Source organism: Oxyura jamaicensis, chromosome 25 (genome assembly GCF_011077185.1).
Source record: "Oxyura jamaicensis isolate SHBP4307 breed ruddy duck chromosome 25, BPBGC_Ojam_1.0, whole genome shotgun sequence".
Lineage (NCBI taxonomy): Eukaryota > Metazoa > Chordata > Aves > Anseriformes > Anatidae > Oxyura > Oxyura jamaicensis.
This window is the reverse complement of record NC_048917.1, coordinates 2,083,360-2,097,341: the sequence shown is the minus strand read 5'-3', so window position 1 is coordinate 2,097,341 and position 13,982 is coordinate 2,083,360. Positions and strand designations below refer to the sequence as shown.

Sequence of the window (13,982 nt, the reverse complement as noted above, 5' to 3'; positions counted from 1 at the left end):
GGGGGACACCGGACAGCCCCCTGCCCGCCCTGGGATGGGGGGGACACGGGGCAGCCCCCTGCCTGCTCTGGGATGGGGGGGACACAGGACAGCCCCCTGCCCACTCAGGGACAGACCCCAGGGCTGTGCTGAGATGAGGCCGTGGGGACTTTGCCCCCAGCCCGGCTGGCACAGGAGTGATGGGAGGGCTCTGGGATATCCCTGGGGGGGGATGTGCTAGGGAGCTCCCCAAGGTGGGGGGCTGCCCGCTGAGCTCCCCCCTGTCCCCACAGCCCAGCCCACAGCCATGGCAGCCCCCCTGGACCAAGCCATCGGGCTCCTCGTGGCCACCTTCCACAAGTACTCGGGGAAGGAGGGTGACAAGAACACCCTGAGCAAGGGCGAGCTGAAGGAGCTGATCCAGAAGGAGCTGACCATCGGGCCGGTGAGTGCGACCCCCCCTCTGCCTTCTCCTCCCAAGCCGAGGGCGTCACCTGCCAGCGCAGCCCCGGGGGGGGGGACCTGGGTTCAGGGACACCCCTGGGAAAGGGGCAGGGGACGGGCGCAGCGGGAGGTGACACGGGGAATAACGTCACCCGGGGGAGTTGTGGAACAGCCCTGTCCCCACACCTACTTTTATGGCACCTGGAGTGAATGCCGGTGCTTTGCCGTGGGGTGGGGATATAACGGGGGACGCGTGTGGCTGGGGCCTGCGGTGCCCCCCCAGCCCTGCACAGGGCAGTGTCCCCCCGTCCCCCCCCCACGTCGCTCTGGCTGTTAACAGCTCGGTGCTTTTCGGGGCTGCAGAAACTGAAGGACGCGGAAATTGCCGGGCTCATGGACGACCTGGACCGCAACAAGGACCAGGAAGTGAACTTCCAGGAGTACGTCACCTTCCTGGGCGCCCTGGCCATGATCTACAACGACGCCCTGCTGCAGTACAAGTAGAGCTGAGCCGGCCGCCGCGGCGAGTCCCCCCCCCCCCTTCCTCCCCAATGCCTCTCTGAGGTCCAATAAAATTTCTTTTTGTAAAGTTTTGCTGCTGCGTTTTGTGGTTGTTTTTGAACCTCAAATAAATTAAAACCTCACGGACGGCGCTGGTTTCGTTTCTTTTTTTTTTTTTTTTTTTTTTTTTTGCTGGGGATGTCGGGGGGGAGGCAGCGAGGGGCTGCACCCTGCGCTCGCGTCCCTGTCCCGTGCCCGTCGCGTGCTGGTGATGCCCGGCCTGCTCCCACCCTGTGCTTCACCCTGTGCCCTGGCAATGCAGGGGCTGGGGTCTGAGCTCTCTGTGCACCCCCCTGCCCCCAGATGGAGGGTGCAGGGTTTGTTTTGTGACCCTGACAGGCAGAACTCACCTGAGCATCAGGAAAAGGAATGTATAAGCAGCCCTCCGGGCTTGGTGCGGCACCACACTCGCATCCCGGAGGCAGGGAAAGGGTCCCCCCACATCCCCCCCGATAACCCCTTGGCCCTTTCGGAGCCTGATTTGCAATTTGTCACTATTTGAAGCTGGCCCGATGCCATTCACGAGCATGTCAGCCCTCCCGCCTCTCTTGCACCCCGTCACTGCCTTGTCCCTGTCCCCACGGGGCTGTGCTGGGTCCGGCCCCATGGCCCTGCAGCAGGCGGCAGCACCCAGCCAGGGGAGGCTCATGGGCTGTGCCAAGGGCACCCCGTGGCACGTTGGGTGGCGGAAGGCGGCACGAGGACCTGTGGTGTGCGCATGCCTCTTCTTGCCCGTTCCAGGGCGTGTGCGTCCCCTCCCACCTCCCCATGTGGCACACACGTGTCCCTTCACACCTCCCTGAGCCACACATCCGTGTCCCTTCATGTGTTCCTGTGTGGCACATCCACGTCCCTTCACACCTCACCGAGTGGCACATCCCCGTCCCTTCGCATGTCCCTGCATGGCACATCCTTGTCCCTTCGTGTGTCCCCACGTGGCACATCTGCGTCCCTTCATGTGTCCGCGTGGGGCACATCCACATACCTCCGTGTGTCCCCGTGTGGCACATCCACGTCCCTTCACGTGTCCCCGCGTCCCTCTGCGCCTCCCCGATGCGTGTCCGTGTCCCATCACGTCCTCGTGAGGTGCGTGCGTGCCCCTGGTCCTGCCCAGGCGGGACACAATTATTGCCAATTACTGCGAGGATTGCTGCTATGTCACCACGGCCACCAGGGGCTGGTCGGACCCCCCTCCCATGGAGGTCGCACCCATCCTGCCCCACCATACAATCTGGCCCTTTGTTTCACTCTTTTGCAATGCGTGCTTTTTCTGGAACCAGTTCCTCGTGCTCCTGGAGCTGGACGTAGACGGGGAGAGGTTTCACCACCGCTGTCCTTCCCATCTCTCAAAATCCCCAAGGGGCATCATGGGCTCTTTGTGGTTCTGCTCCACGCGAGCACAGACTTGGGGTGAAAATTTTGGGCATCCTGGGGTGCAGGCTTCCCCCTAGGTGGCCTTTCCTCTAACAAACACGGGGTTTGGCTGCCTGCTGAACCAGACACCGGGAACCCCACGGGGTCTCCATGAGCTGTGGCATTTCAGTGACCCTGGAGGAGGTGGTGATTGCCAATGCTCTTGGTAATCATCAGGCGGCAATCACCTCTGCTGGGAAATGCCACCTAAGCACAGCTGGCAGGCTTCCGGCATGCCGGCAAGTCCTGATCTGCAGTGTCTTCCTTGGCTGCCTGCTCTAGCTGTTAGGAAATTATGCGTCGGGGATGCTGCCTGTGATTTTGGAGAGGTGACCAGGGTGGGATGCATCCCCCAGCACCCGCAGGTTGGGTCAAACACCCCACCCCATCCAAAGCCAAACATCGGGGCAGAGGTAGGGAGGAAGAACCACATTCCCATTGGGAAATACCAGCATTGCCCCATGGAGACCCTCATTTAATGCGCTCCGGAAAAATCCCTCTTTCCTCACCTCCACCAAGAACCCCAAACCTGGGGAAACCCCTGTGCTGTCAGGTATCCACTATTCTGGCTCCCCGCAAAGGTCTCTTTTGGTGTTTCCTTGTTTTGCACTAACGAGTTTGGTGTGTCCCCTCCCTCATTAAGCCCAGGAGCAGTTGGTTCCTGGAGACAGGCAAGAAATCGCTGCCTGGGCGTGCTGCATGCCGAGAAGCCTTGCACAATTCCCAAGGTTATCACCCCAGAGAAGATTTGAGGGTGTCACAAATTGTAGCTCAGGGAGGGTATAAAAGAGTCCTCTCCGGCACCGTGCAGCCACCGATCCTGCCCGCTCCTCTCCTCTCCATGTCGCTGTCAGAAAAACCCATCCCCAAGGCCACCGCTCGGTGAGTAGCTCTTCTCCAAACAGGGGCTCCTGGAAGCAGCCAGAGCCCACCTTGAGTTCCTGGAGGGGATGGGTATCCATCTCCTCTTTTTAATATTTTGCTGTTTTTCCTTCTTTAGCAAGATGAAGACGGACCTGGAGCTCGCGCTGGAGTGCGCCATCAACATCTACCACCAGTACGCCATCAAGAACCCCCTGGATGACTACCTGAGCAAGTCGGAGTTTACGCAGCTGTTGAAGGAGACCGCCAAGACCTTCCTCACCAACACCGTGCCGGTGAGAGCCGTGCAGCTCGGGTCTCCTACTGCTGGAGAGAGCTTGCATGGGTGTTGGCCTCCTTGGGGCACGGGGTGGCCGAGGGCCTCCCAGAGGGGAGGGAGGGTTGATGGGGATTTCCTGAAGCTGTGCTGTCCCTGCGTGGACCCTCCCCAAACCGAGGTTCTTTGCAGAGATGAAGGGAATTGGAGAGCCCTGTGATGTAGCTGTGGGGTGGCAGGGGAGCCAGGGCCCTGCTGTGCGTCGGGCTGACTTGTCTCCGTTTGTCCTCCTGCAGCCTAAAATGTCCATCGACGCCTACATAAACCAGCTCTTTACCAAAGCAGACAAAAACCGCGACGGTCGCCTGAAGTTCACTGAGTTCCTCACCACGCTGAACCTTGCAGTCATTGAAGCTCATAAAAGGTCCCATGAGCTTCCCGGGGGCCATGGCCCACATCCAGTTGGTGGTCACGACCATGGACATGACCATGGACATGACCATGGACACGGTCCCCACAACTGAGGCCGTTCCCAGGGCGGCTGTGCCCGCAGAACTGTGCTCTTCCAGCAGCATCATCTCTTCCATTTGTCCATGAGCATATAACCAAAGCTGTGTTGTCTGCTTCTGCCTATGGCATTGAAATAAAAGTTCTTTCTCCGTGCACCCAACGCATCTGTGCTATGTTTCCTGCACTCTCTGGGGGGAGGTGACGTGCGCCCAGCTCAGCCCTCAGCCATGGGGGGTTAAATGCAGGTTGCACTGGGGAAGCCACGGGACAGGGAAGGCAGGGGGGAGTCAGGCCACGTGTCCCTGCTTCTGTCCCTTGGGACACAGCGGAGCCACACGCCAGCTCACGTGGGGCTGTTTCACATAGCAGGCTCCCCATCCTGCAGCACCCAGTCCCCAGCAGGGTCCCCACCACCTCCCCGAGACGCACGGGCTCCTTGCTTGGGGGTGCTTGGCCCCAGCACTGGGTTTCCAGGACAGGGGCAGCCAGGGGGGCTGCACAAGAGCATCCTCTCACCCCTGTGCTCCCAGCCCCTCCTTGCCCCAGCTCTGGGATGCTCCGTGGGCAAAGCACGGCTGGGTGCTCAGGGGGTGCTGCTGAGTCCCAGCCCCAGCGCTGACCCCGGGTGGGGGCACTGCTTTTGCAACCCGCAGAGCAACTGACTTTTTCCTTGCAAGCCCAGCACTGGCACAATGAACAGTGCAGAGGGGCTTTGTGCATGCCGTTTTAACTCTACCTGATGAAACCTCACGCTTCTGTTAGCGTTGGGTGACAGCTCCCAGGCTCCTGGCAGGTTTAGGAGCCACTGAAGGCTCTTGGGGGCCAAACACACAAGCGGAAAAGAGCTGGGGTGTTTGTGGGGAGCCAAGCACCGAAGGGGAAATCCCCAGGCTCGTGAGGTTCTGGCATTTCCAGCATCAGCTGGAACCAGGAGCCCACGCTGTACGAAACTGAGCTGGGAGAGGAAGCACGGGGCTGTTGCGTGGTTATTTGCACTCAGTGACACCAGTCGTCGCTCTCCAACGCTGCAGTTTTGCCATCGGCGAGCAGCCCTTGTCCCCCCTCTGGGTGCTCTTCAGCCCCTGCTCCCTTGCCAACATCCCTGGGCATCGTTTGGGCATCACTGCGGGTTTTGGGGAAGAGTCGGGAACTCAGAACCCACAGTTCTGCCCCCGGGGGGACAACGCAAACACTCACGGCAAAACCCGGCCGGGCTGGTGGCTTGCAATGACGGCTGGGGAATGAGGATGCAATTTGGGACTGCTGATGGGCCATAATGAGAGAAGAAAAGAAACAATAAAGTGAGTCAGGGATCCCAGAATAAACCTCCTGCCACAGTTCTCGTTACTGCTCCTGAGACATGTGAGGAGCACCCTCAAAGAGGAGTGGTGACCCGTTTGTTTTCGTATCCTCACCCTCTTCCTGGAACCCATTGTCTTGTCTTTACACCTTTTCATATTCTCCTCTTCATCCTTCTAGTACCTGCTCTGCTAGTGTCACGGGGGTGGCTGTTGCAAAACATCCCGGTTAATGCTCCAGGCAGCAAAGACCACGACCTTGGATTTTCTCCTTGCTTTGAGCCCAGATTCCTCCACCAAGTTTCTGGAAGGTCTGGTGCAAGTGATATGAAATGGAAAATAATGGAAAATAATCTGGAAAACCAGCTATTGAAAGGTAGACAACACTTCCACCTTTGCTAGCATTTGTCCAGTTCATAATGAAGGAAACGGTTTGCAATCACACTGAAAACATACCCACATCTCTCCGAAAGTCCCATCTTTCTTCTACACCGGCATGAAAGAGGGAAACATTTTCAGCATGTTGCAAAACCTGCAAATTTTTGTCAAGTCCTGCCAAGGCGGACGGTGCGTTTCCGTCAAGGTGGGGGGAATGCATCCAGTGGTTTCCCCATTCTTTGCCCGGTTGGAGCCAATGGTGGGGTGACAGGACAGCATTTCCAAAGGCCGGTGGGTGCAACCAGGAACTGCGAGCAGAGGAATGAGATGGGGAGGGGCTCAGATGTTCCCACCTTGCAATTTCCAGGTGCGGGAAATGCTAATTCAAGCTGTTGCTTGCAGCAGGTGTGTCACCATCTCTGATGAAAGAGAGTCTCAGATGCATATAAAAGGCTGCCCAGACACCTGGGTCACTTCAACAGACCCGTCTTCTGCAACCCTTCCTCGGACACAAGGTGAGTAGCATTGCAATGGTTCTTGCAGCAAATAAGGTGAGGGAGAAGTGATTTTGTACGGTACTTCGTATCGTGTCTTGTTTCGGTGCTCTCCACTTTGGTGAGGCTGGTTCTGGCTGCAGCAAGGCTTTGTGTTAGTATAAATTACTGGTGTTTCTGCCCCATCTTTAGGGGGGTATGGTTGTTTCTGCTCTGTGGTGGCACCCAGCTGACAGCAGGGTCTCCCTGTGCTTGGTGTCCATGGTCCAAAGGGTTTAAAACCCGAAGAGATGATGAGGAGGAGGTCAGGCAGAGCCTGTGGTGGAGCTGGGATCAGAACCTTGTTGACTCAAAGCCAGCCCTGCCATCGGTGGCAGGGCGCTGACACACGGGTTTGTCTGTCCTGCCTGAACGATGCCTCCAGGTCAGCCAGCACGAGCTGCTTCTTGGGCGAAGTTAATAATGTGTTTGGGCTGCGCTGTAAAACAGAGAGATTCCTAAAGCCTCTCATTACCTGCTCAGCACCGAGGAGCTGCCGACCACCCCTGGGTGCCGTCGGCCCCGTGGGACGGGGCAGGTCCTTTGCACACTGGTGAGGTGCAGCTCAGGGTGCCCAGGCGCATGGTGTGGGGTGCTTGGCTTTGTCCCCTCCAGGACTGGGCCTGATGCCCCCAATGGCCTTGGGGTCTCTCCGCAGGTACCCCGAAAGCTCAGCCATGTCTACAAGCACTGTCACCTCCCTGCCTGAGGATCGGCAGTTCCCAGGAAACTGCACGCTGGAGAAGGCCCTGGATGCCATCGTGGAAGTCTACCACCGCTACAGCATCCGCAAGGCTAACCTCGACCTCCTCAACTTCAACGAATTCAACACGCTGCTGAAGGAGCAGGCGCCGACCTTCCTGGAGGCTTGCGTGAGTGCCACCGGGGAAGGACGGTGCTGGGGTGCTCCCTGGGATGCTGTGGTGGGGGCCGGGTGCCCTCATCCCCCAGGGGCTGTGGTCCATCGGGCCCAGCTTGTGCGCTGGGGGGGCTGCTCATCCTGCCTGCTAGCAGAGTGCTGAGCAGCCAAGGGGGCTTGGGGCAAGATCCTGTCCATCGGGGGGCTTTACCCACAAGACAAAAGAGAGGCTCAGTGATCCCATGGCTTCCCAATGCTTCCTGGGGTATGCGAGAGCATAGCTCCACCAGTGGGAGCCCCCCCTGGGGAGGGGGCACGCTGACACGCTCTGTCCCCCACTGCAGAACAGGAACCGTCCCGGCTACCTGCAGCAGCTCTTCAAGGAGACGGACTTAAACAAGGACAGAGAGCTGTCTTTTGAGGAGTTCACCATCGTCTTGTCCAAGGTGGCTGATGACGCCCATCGCATCATGCACGGGGAAGACAGATGTAAACCAGAGAAGGACTGAGCTCACGTGCCGTGGTGTCTGCCCCCTGTGAAGGACCCAGAAGGGGCTGCTTGTAGGAATAGGGCTGTGGCTGCTTTCTGCCTGCTTGGATTGCTCATGAGACAATAAAGCATCTCTTGAAGCTCACCGAGTCCTTCCTATCTCAGCACTCCCTTCCCATGGATGGGCAGGGTGGGCACCAGCTGCAGGGAGCACGAGGTCCTGCAGCATCCCCGGGAGGAGAGTTTGCCTGAATGGGGAACCCCAAAACCCCCCGGGGGGAGAGATTTATGGGGTGGGTGGGCAGGCAAGAGCTGTATCACTCAGTGTCTGGCCCAAGCCAAGAGGGCTGGGGGGGAATGAATGGCCTGAAGACCCCTGCAGGACACTGAGCTCTGCTGCGTTTGAACCACAAAGCTTCAACACAGCAGCTGTGTTGGAGGCTTTTCTCCTGGGTGAGGAAAATGCATTAATACCCCTGCCAGCAGCAGGACACAGCCTCTCAATGAGAACAAGCCGGGGAGCTCTTGGAAAAAACAAAACAAACCAAGCCCCAGGCAGAAGTCACTATTTGTGTATACAGCTCCCACCCACTGTGGTGCCAAAATCTTGGCTCAAGCTAAAGAAAGCTTTGGAGGTCTCCAGGGAGGAGACTCCCCAACCTCCCTGCACAACCTGTGCCAGGGCTCTGTTACCTGCATGGCACGGATGTGTTTCCTGGTGTTCAGGGGGAGCCTCCTGCGCTCCAGGTTGTGCCCAGCACCTCTCGTCCTGGTCGTGAGCACCCAAAGGGTCCTGCATGTCGACCTGCCACAACCCAGCCCCGATGAGCTGCTCCCCAGCAGGGTTTGCACTCGTGGGCATCTCTCACGCAGCCCCTTCCTTGCTCAGGAAGCATCTGCCTTGCTCAGAGCAAGCCCCCTGATTTCCCCGAGCTAAGACCACATCTAGCAACAAGAACGTATTCCCCTCCCAGACCTTGGGCTAACGCCTGTTGTGAACTGCAGCGCACCTCGCGGCAATGAACCCTGCTGTGCCCTCACCCAGCTGCCTGCCCTTTGCTTCTCCCTACTCGTAAACTCGTATTTTGAAAGCACTTTTGCAAATGCTGCCAAGCGCAGGGTGCCCGGTGAGGGCTCGGCTCCTCGAGGCACAACCAGTCCTGGTCACCTGGAACCAGATTTTCCGTGTCGTGCGGTGCCTGCTTCCCTCTCCTTCCCCTCCGCCGCTCCAGCAAGCGGATGCTTGCTCAACCCTGTTGGCCTTGGGGTCAGGATTGCAGCTCGCTGCAGCTGCTTTGGCATGGCCCGCGGGCACGGCAGGGCTGGAAGGCTCCTTTCTGCAAGGAGAGACCTGCAGAGCCGGGTCAGGAGTTGTACCAATGCGTTCGCGTGACCCTGAGTGGTACCCAGGCTCCCCCGTCATTTGAAGGGCTGCGTTCGAATTTAAATGGTAAATGCTGCTCCTGGGGGCTCGTTGCTGCTGCCTGGTGGGCACAAACAAACATCTAGCTCCTGCTCTGAAACCCCTGGCCCATGCCATGCCCTATGTCCATCCTTGCCCTGCCCACCTCCGGGATGATAAAATAGCCAAAAGCTCAGTTTCGTGAAATTGCTACAAAATTCTGCAACCGTGTTGATGGTCCCCAGCACCCCGTTGTGAAACACCCCGGCCCTTCCTCAGCTGTTTCGTGCATCACGGAGCTCCCCTGTTGTGAAATGCGGAGCATCCCCGGCAGCGAGGGCAGGGGCTCGGGGCTGTGCCCCCCAGATGCTCCCTGCGTGGCGCTGTCCCATGGCCACTCGTCTGGAGCTCCGCTGCCCCGTTTTGGCCTGCACTTGGAGCCTCAGATTAGCATCACGTTCGGCAGGTTGAACAAATCCCCAGACAAACCCGCTGAATCAGCAGGGAGGGGATTTTAATACAGCAGCACTGGAAAATCTTGTTTTGCTCCTGCTCTTCGCTGCTCCGAGCCCAACGCGCCTGCGCCCAGCCTCTGCTGCACCAAGAAACAACAAAATAAAATGCCACAAAGGGAGGACAGGGATTTAAAAACACAAAAATACACCTTTTAACCCCACCCCATCCCCGGGGCTCGGAGCATACCGCAGGTGGGGGAACTGCCTCGGGCACGGGCTCTGGCTGACCTGCAGAGCTGAAACGGAGCTCCTGGAGCCGCACCAGGTCGGGAAGCCGCCCCATGTTATTTGCCTTTCAAGAATAGCTGCTTGCTGCAGGCAGGGGATGGTCCCGGGTGCTGGGGCACAGCTCTGTCCCCATGTCACACAGGTGAGCCCGGTCACACTGGGGATGCTTCTGGATGCACCGGGGCAGGGACGCTGCGGGGCTTGTTGGAAAAAGGCCGGGGGTCCCCTCTGCCTCGTGGCACGGCAGAACAGCTCCACAGAGGGGAGGAAAACAAGTCAGAGGGAAGCAAGCAAGGAAGACGGACTTGTCAAGAGTCAATGGGAAATGACAGCCCTGATGGCCACGGGGACACGGCTGGGGGGACACGGCCGTGCCCTGGCCACCTCCCTGCCACCCAGAGAACATGACACACCAACATTACAGGAAAAGCCGCAGAGCCCCCTTTTAAGGAACTACCCCTGAGCCTTGAGCAACACGAGTATGTCATGACGACGGACTGGAATTGGATGAAACGGACATTTCACAACGGGGGGGCAGCGCAGGCGGACGGGCTATAAGAGGTGCCACGCTCCAGCCCCGCCGCAGGTCAGCCCAGGACGGTCTCGCTGCTTCGTCAACATGAGCAAGGCAAGTCTAAGGGTGATGTGGGCTTTTAAGGTCTCCGTGCTCTTTTCCAGGTGCAGGTTGGGCCACTGGAGGTGCAGGGACCCCCCACAAGTCCTGGCAGAGGGTGACAGCTTCCAAAGGGGCTCATCTGGGCATGACCACGAGGAGCGAAGTCTCTCGTGGAAAAGACTCCCTGCAGCATGGCCCGACCACCGAGGGGGCTCGTGGATGTCAGATCTCATGCTCAGCGCCTACATCTCCACAGGGGCTTTTGGGGAGCCTCGCTCCAGCAGCACCTGCCTTGCAGAGGAACATTCTGGGGGGAAAAAATACAGCTCTCAGATGTTCTTGGTCGCACATCCCAGAGCTGAAGCACAGAGAGGCTGCAGCCCCCTTCAGGCTCCCTCGGCTTGGGCTAGACAAGCACAAACCCAAGCAAACAGCCCAAATTTAGCCTGAAAACAGAATGACTGCAAGCCAGGCTGCATCCTCACCTGGCGCGAGGCAGCTGGCTGTAGAGGAGCCTGCTGGTGGCCATCAGATGCATTTTGTGGCCCCTGATTTTACTCAGCTCTTTGTTTCTCTTCCAGGGCTGCCAGACCCAGGGACCGCTCTCCGAGCTGGAGAAGTCCATAGATGTCATCATCGATGTCTTCCACCAGTATTCGAGACGGGAAGGGGACAAGGACACCCTGACCAGGAGGGAGCTGAAGCTCTTGATTGAGAAGCAGCTCGTGAACTACCTGAAGGTGAGCGGAGCCATAGCAGGGCTTCTCCTGTCCTGCGCGGGGAAGAAACTGGGTTGGACCCCATCGCCCCCCTGGTCTTTACCAGCCCAAATGCCCCCAGGGACCAGATTCATCCCAACAGCTCCCTCCTGCTCTCTTCTCCTGCCCCAACACCTTCTGCCCAGGCCGTTCCCTTCCACCTGCCACTTTCCCACATGCTCCACGAGATGCCATAAAGACAGAAGGAAACCCACCAAGGCTCAGGTGTACCCGCAGCTGAACATTTATCCTCATTACCCCATCTGCAAAAATCAGAGCCCCGTTGCCCAACAGCTCTTTTGCCATCTCAGAGCGGTATCAGAAATACAACCCCAAACACCCGTTTTTCCATAAGTCACTCTGCTAAGGCAGAAGGTGAGTGTTTCTAGTCTGATGTGCCAAGGAAGCAGCTACTGGTGACAAAACTCCACCACCTTCACTGCCCTCCTCCTTGCACGGCGTTCCCGCAGTGAAGTTAGCCTCCTGCTCTCCCATTGCTTTGCTGCAGTGGGTGTCATTGCTGCACCCAAAGCAGCTCCTGATGGCACAGGGATGGAGCCAAGCACTGGGCTGGGCTGTTGGAGACCCCAGGAGGGTCCCAGCGAGGCTGGGGGGACCTCTGAGCTGTGACCGGTGGGACTTTGTCCTCACCCCAGCTCCTTTCTTGCAGCACGTGAAAAACCAGGTCTCCATCGACCAAATCTTCAAGGACCTGGACTCCAACAAGGACGAGCAGCTGAGTTTTGGCGAGGTGATGCTCCTGATCATCCGGGTGACTGTCGCCACCCACGAGCACCTCCACTTCTGTGAGGACAGGCAGCACCAGCAGCAGCACCAGCAGCAGCACCAGCAGCAGCACCAGCACAACCACTGAAGCGAGCTGTGCTCTGCGGCCGAGGGCTCCCACCCCGTGCTTCTCCCCTGGCTTCTCCCCTCCACCCCTCTGCTCCCCCTCTCCGTTCCTCTCTGCCTGCCTCACTCCCTTCAAGTTGGATGGTTTTGCTGCCAAATAAAGATTTGCCCCGAGGCTGTCAAAGTTCTCCTGTTTCTGCCTGAGTTTTATCATCTTGCTCTCCTCCAGTGGGGCTTTAAACCAAGAAATCTGACTCTGAGGTTTTGAAATTTGACTTTGGCTGCAGGTTCCTAAGGCGAGGTGGCCTTCTGGGGACAGCAGGGTTCACTGCAGTGGTGTACCCCTTGCGGTGTCCTTCATAGCCCAAGACAGACAGCACAATCTGTCAGATCTCTGCATTTCCACCTAAAAAGTCCCTTTTGGCCTGGAAGTGCTCCGCATGTCTCCTAGGACCGAGCTGCAGGGGTGGGTGACAGAGCTGGAGGAATACCCTCCTAGGGCACTTTTGCTCTGCGTGGCCCTGGCGTGGGGCTGGGTGGGGGATGCACTGCGTTTTCATGCCAGGGTGCCACTGCCAGCAGCGAGGTCGGGGTGCTGGGTTTCACGTGGACAAGAACCGTGAGCAACCCCAGCACGTTTCTCTGAGCATTAGGGGTTTGCATCAGGAGCTCTGCTCTGAAGAGCTCCTCTCGGGGGCTGGAAGTGCCGGCGGTGCCTCCGAGCAGCTTCACACCACAAATGCACAGAGCCCCGCTACTGATTTACACGTACCTGTTAGAGGGGAAAAAAGGAACAGTAGTGATTTCCTAAGGGTGAGTCAGACCCCTGAAATTGTCCTGCTCGGTGAGGAAACTGGCCACAAGCTTCCCAAAAGCAGCGGCACTGAAGCAAGCCCCCCGGCTAACACAAGACTGCCACAAGTTTGCTTCACTGCCGCCAGCCAGGTTGCTTCAGCTTCCTTTAGGGTTGATTTTGACTTTTGAAATATGTCAAACACCTTCCTACAAGGCAAAATCTGCGGGAGTGAATACGGGATCAGCTCAGCTCTGCCTGGGGGCCTGCCCAGGGTGGTGTGTCCCAGCTGGAGCTAGATCCTGCACCCCAAAACGGGTCTTGCGCCCCAAAATGGGTCTTGCGCCCCAGGCTGGGTCATGCACCCCATCCTACAGCATTTCCGTGTCTCCACAGCAGGGAGAGAGCAGAGCAGCTTCACTGCCACCACCCTGCCCGGGCAGCAGCACACGGTACCCGAGAGCAGAGCAGTCCCATGAGGACGTGCCCGTAGTGGGACGAGCTGTTAGGCTCCTCTCCTGCAGCAGCTCAAGTCCCCAGGCGCTCAGCACCCTGCCAGGGGGTGCTCAGCACAACGGGCTCTCCCTCTGCAGGATTTGGGCTCCGGACACCGGGGCCGGGAGGTTTGGGACAGGCTCCGGCTGCCACCTGGTGGCAGGGACACGGCCCGCGAAGGCAGCGCCCGTCGCACGCTGCTCCCACGGCACCAGCGTTGATTATTTTCCTCCACCCGCCTGAAAGAAAAACGGGATTTCTGGGCTGAGCTGGGCGAGGGGGGGGGGGGGGGGGGGGGGGCGCGCGGCACCGGGACGTGCAGCAGTTTGCAGCCACCCACAGCGCTCCTCTTGTGCTGCCCCTGCTCGAGTCACTGCACAGTGACACCAGCAAGGGCCACATCAGCGCTGCTCACCTGTGTCCCACGGCGGGCAGCAGCAGGAGAAGCACCACAAGCAGCAGGTAGATGGTGGCTGCAGGCAAATGCCAACCCCAGCTCCCCCTTCCCTGCGGTACCCCACAGCCCCCTCCTTGAGTTTGCCAGTGTTTTGCATCCATATGTTGCTAAAAGGCCCAGCCCAGCCCACACCTCAGGACCTTCTCTCTCCTATTTGTCATACTCCCTGTCCCATAAAAATGCCCTCGAGGTATCCCAGGCAGCCCCTCCCGCTGCAGACCCCTCCCAGAGCTCCCGGGGGCTGCAGCCTGCAGGGCTGGCAG

General features: G+C 58.7%; 4 protein-coding genes across 5 annotated transcripts in view; all 4 read left to right on the top strand.

The window, feature by feature from the left end:
- LOC118178269 (protein S100-A6) overlaps positions 1 to 1,071 on the top strand; it is a 1,636-nt gene extending 565 nt beyond the window's left edge. The window contains exons 2-3 of one of the 2 annotated variants that reach the window (XM_035346646.1): positions 273 to 424; positions 787 to 1,071. In XM_035346646.1, the coding sequence (XP_035202537.1) occupies positions 273 to 424; positions 787 to 927 (293 nt within the window). In that variant the 3' untranslated portion in view covers positions 928 to 1,071. Of the gene's footprint in view, positions 1 to 265; positions 425 to 786 lie in introns of both variants that reach the window. The other variant, XM_035346647.1, reaches the window with a different exon arrangement.
- Positions 1,072 to 3,028: 1,957 nt separating this feature from the next.
- Positions 3,029 to 4,178, top strand: LOC118178334 (protein S100-A12-like). Its single transcript, XM_035346762.1, has 3 exons — positions 3,029 to 3,279; positions 3,398 to 3,554; positions 3,832 to 4,178. Exons 1-3 carry the CDS (start codon positions 3,239 to 3,241, stop codon positions 4,057 to 4,059), a joined length of 426 nt encoding a protein of 141 aa, XP_035202653.1. The 5' UTR covers positions 3,029 to 3,238; the 3' UTR covers positions 4,060 to 4,178.
- Positions 4,179 to 6,119: 1,941 nt separating this feature from the next.
- On the top strand, positions 6,120 to 7,745 carry LOC118178318 (protein S100-A7-like). Its single transcript, XM_035346742.1, has 3 exons — positions 6,120 to 6,236; positions 6,913 to 7,126; positions 7,458 to 7,745. The coding sequence occupies exons 2-3, from the start codon at positions 6,932 to 6,934 to the stop codon at positions 7,620 to 7,622; spliced, it is 360 nt and encodes a 119-aa protein (XP_035202633.1). The 5' UTR covers positions 6,120 to 6,236; positions 6,913 to 6,931; the 3' UTR covers positions 7,623 to 7,745.
- Positions 7,746 to 10,264: 2,519 nt separating this feature from the next.
- LOC118178278 (protein MRP-126) lies at positions 10,265 to 12,162 on the top strand. Its single transcript, XM_035346666.1, has 3 exons — positions 10,265 to 10,376; positions 10,946 to 11,104; positions 11,793 to 12,162. The coding sequence occupies exons 1-3, from the start codon at positions 10,368 to 10,370 to the stop codon at positions 11,994 to 11,996; spliced, it is 372 nt and encodes a 123-aa protein (XP_035202557.1). The 5' UTR covers positions 10,265 to 10,367; the 3' UTR covers positions 11,997 to 12,162.
- The last annotated feature ends 1,820 nt before the right edge of the window (positions 12,163 to 13,982 follow it).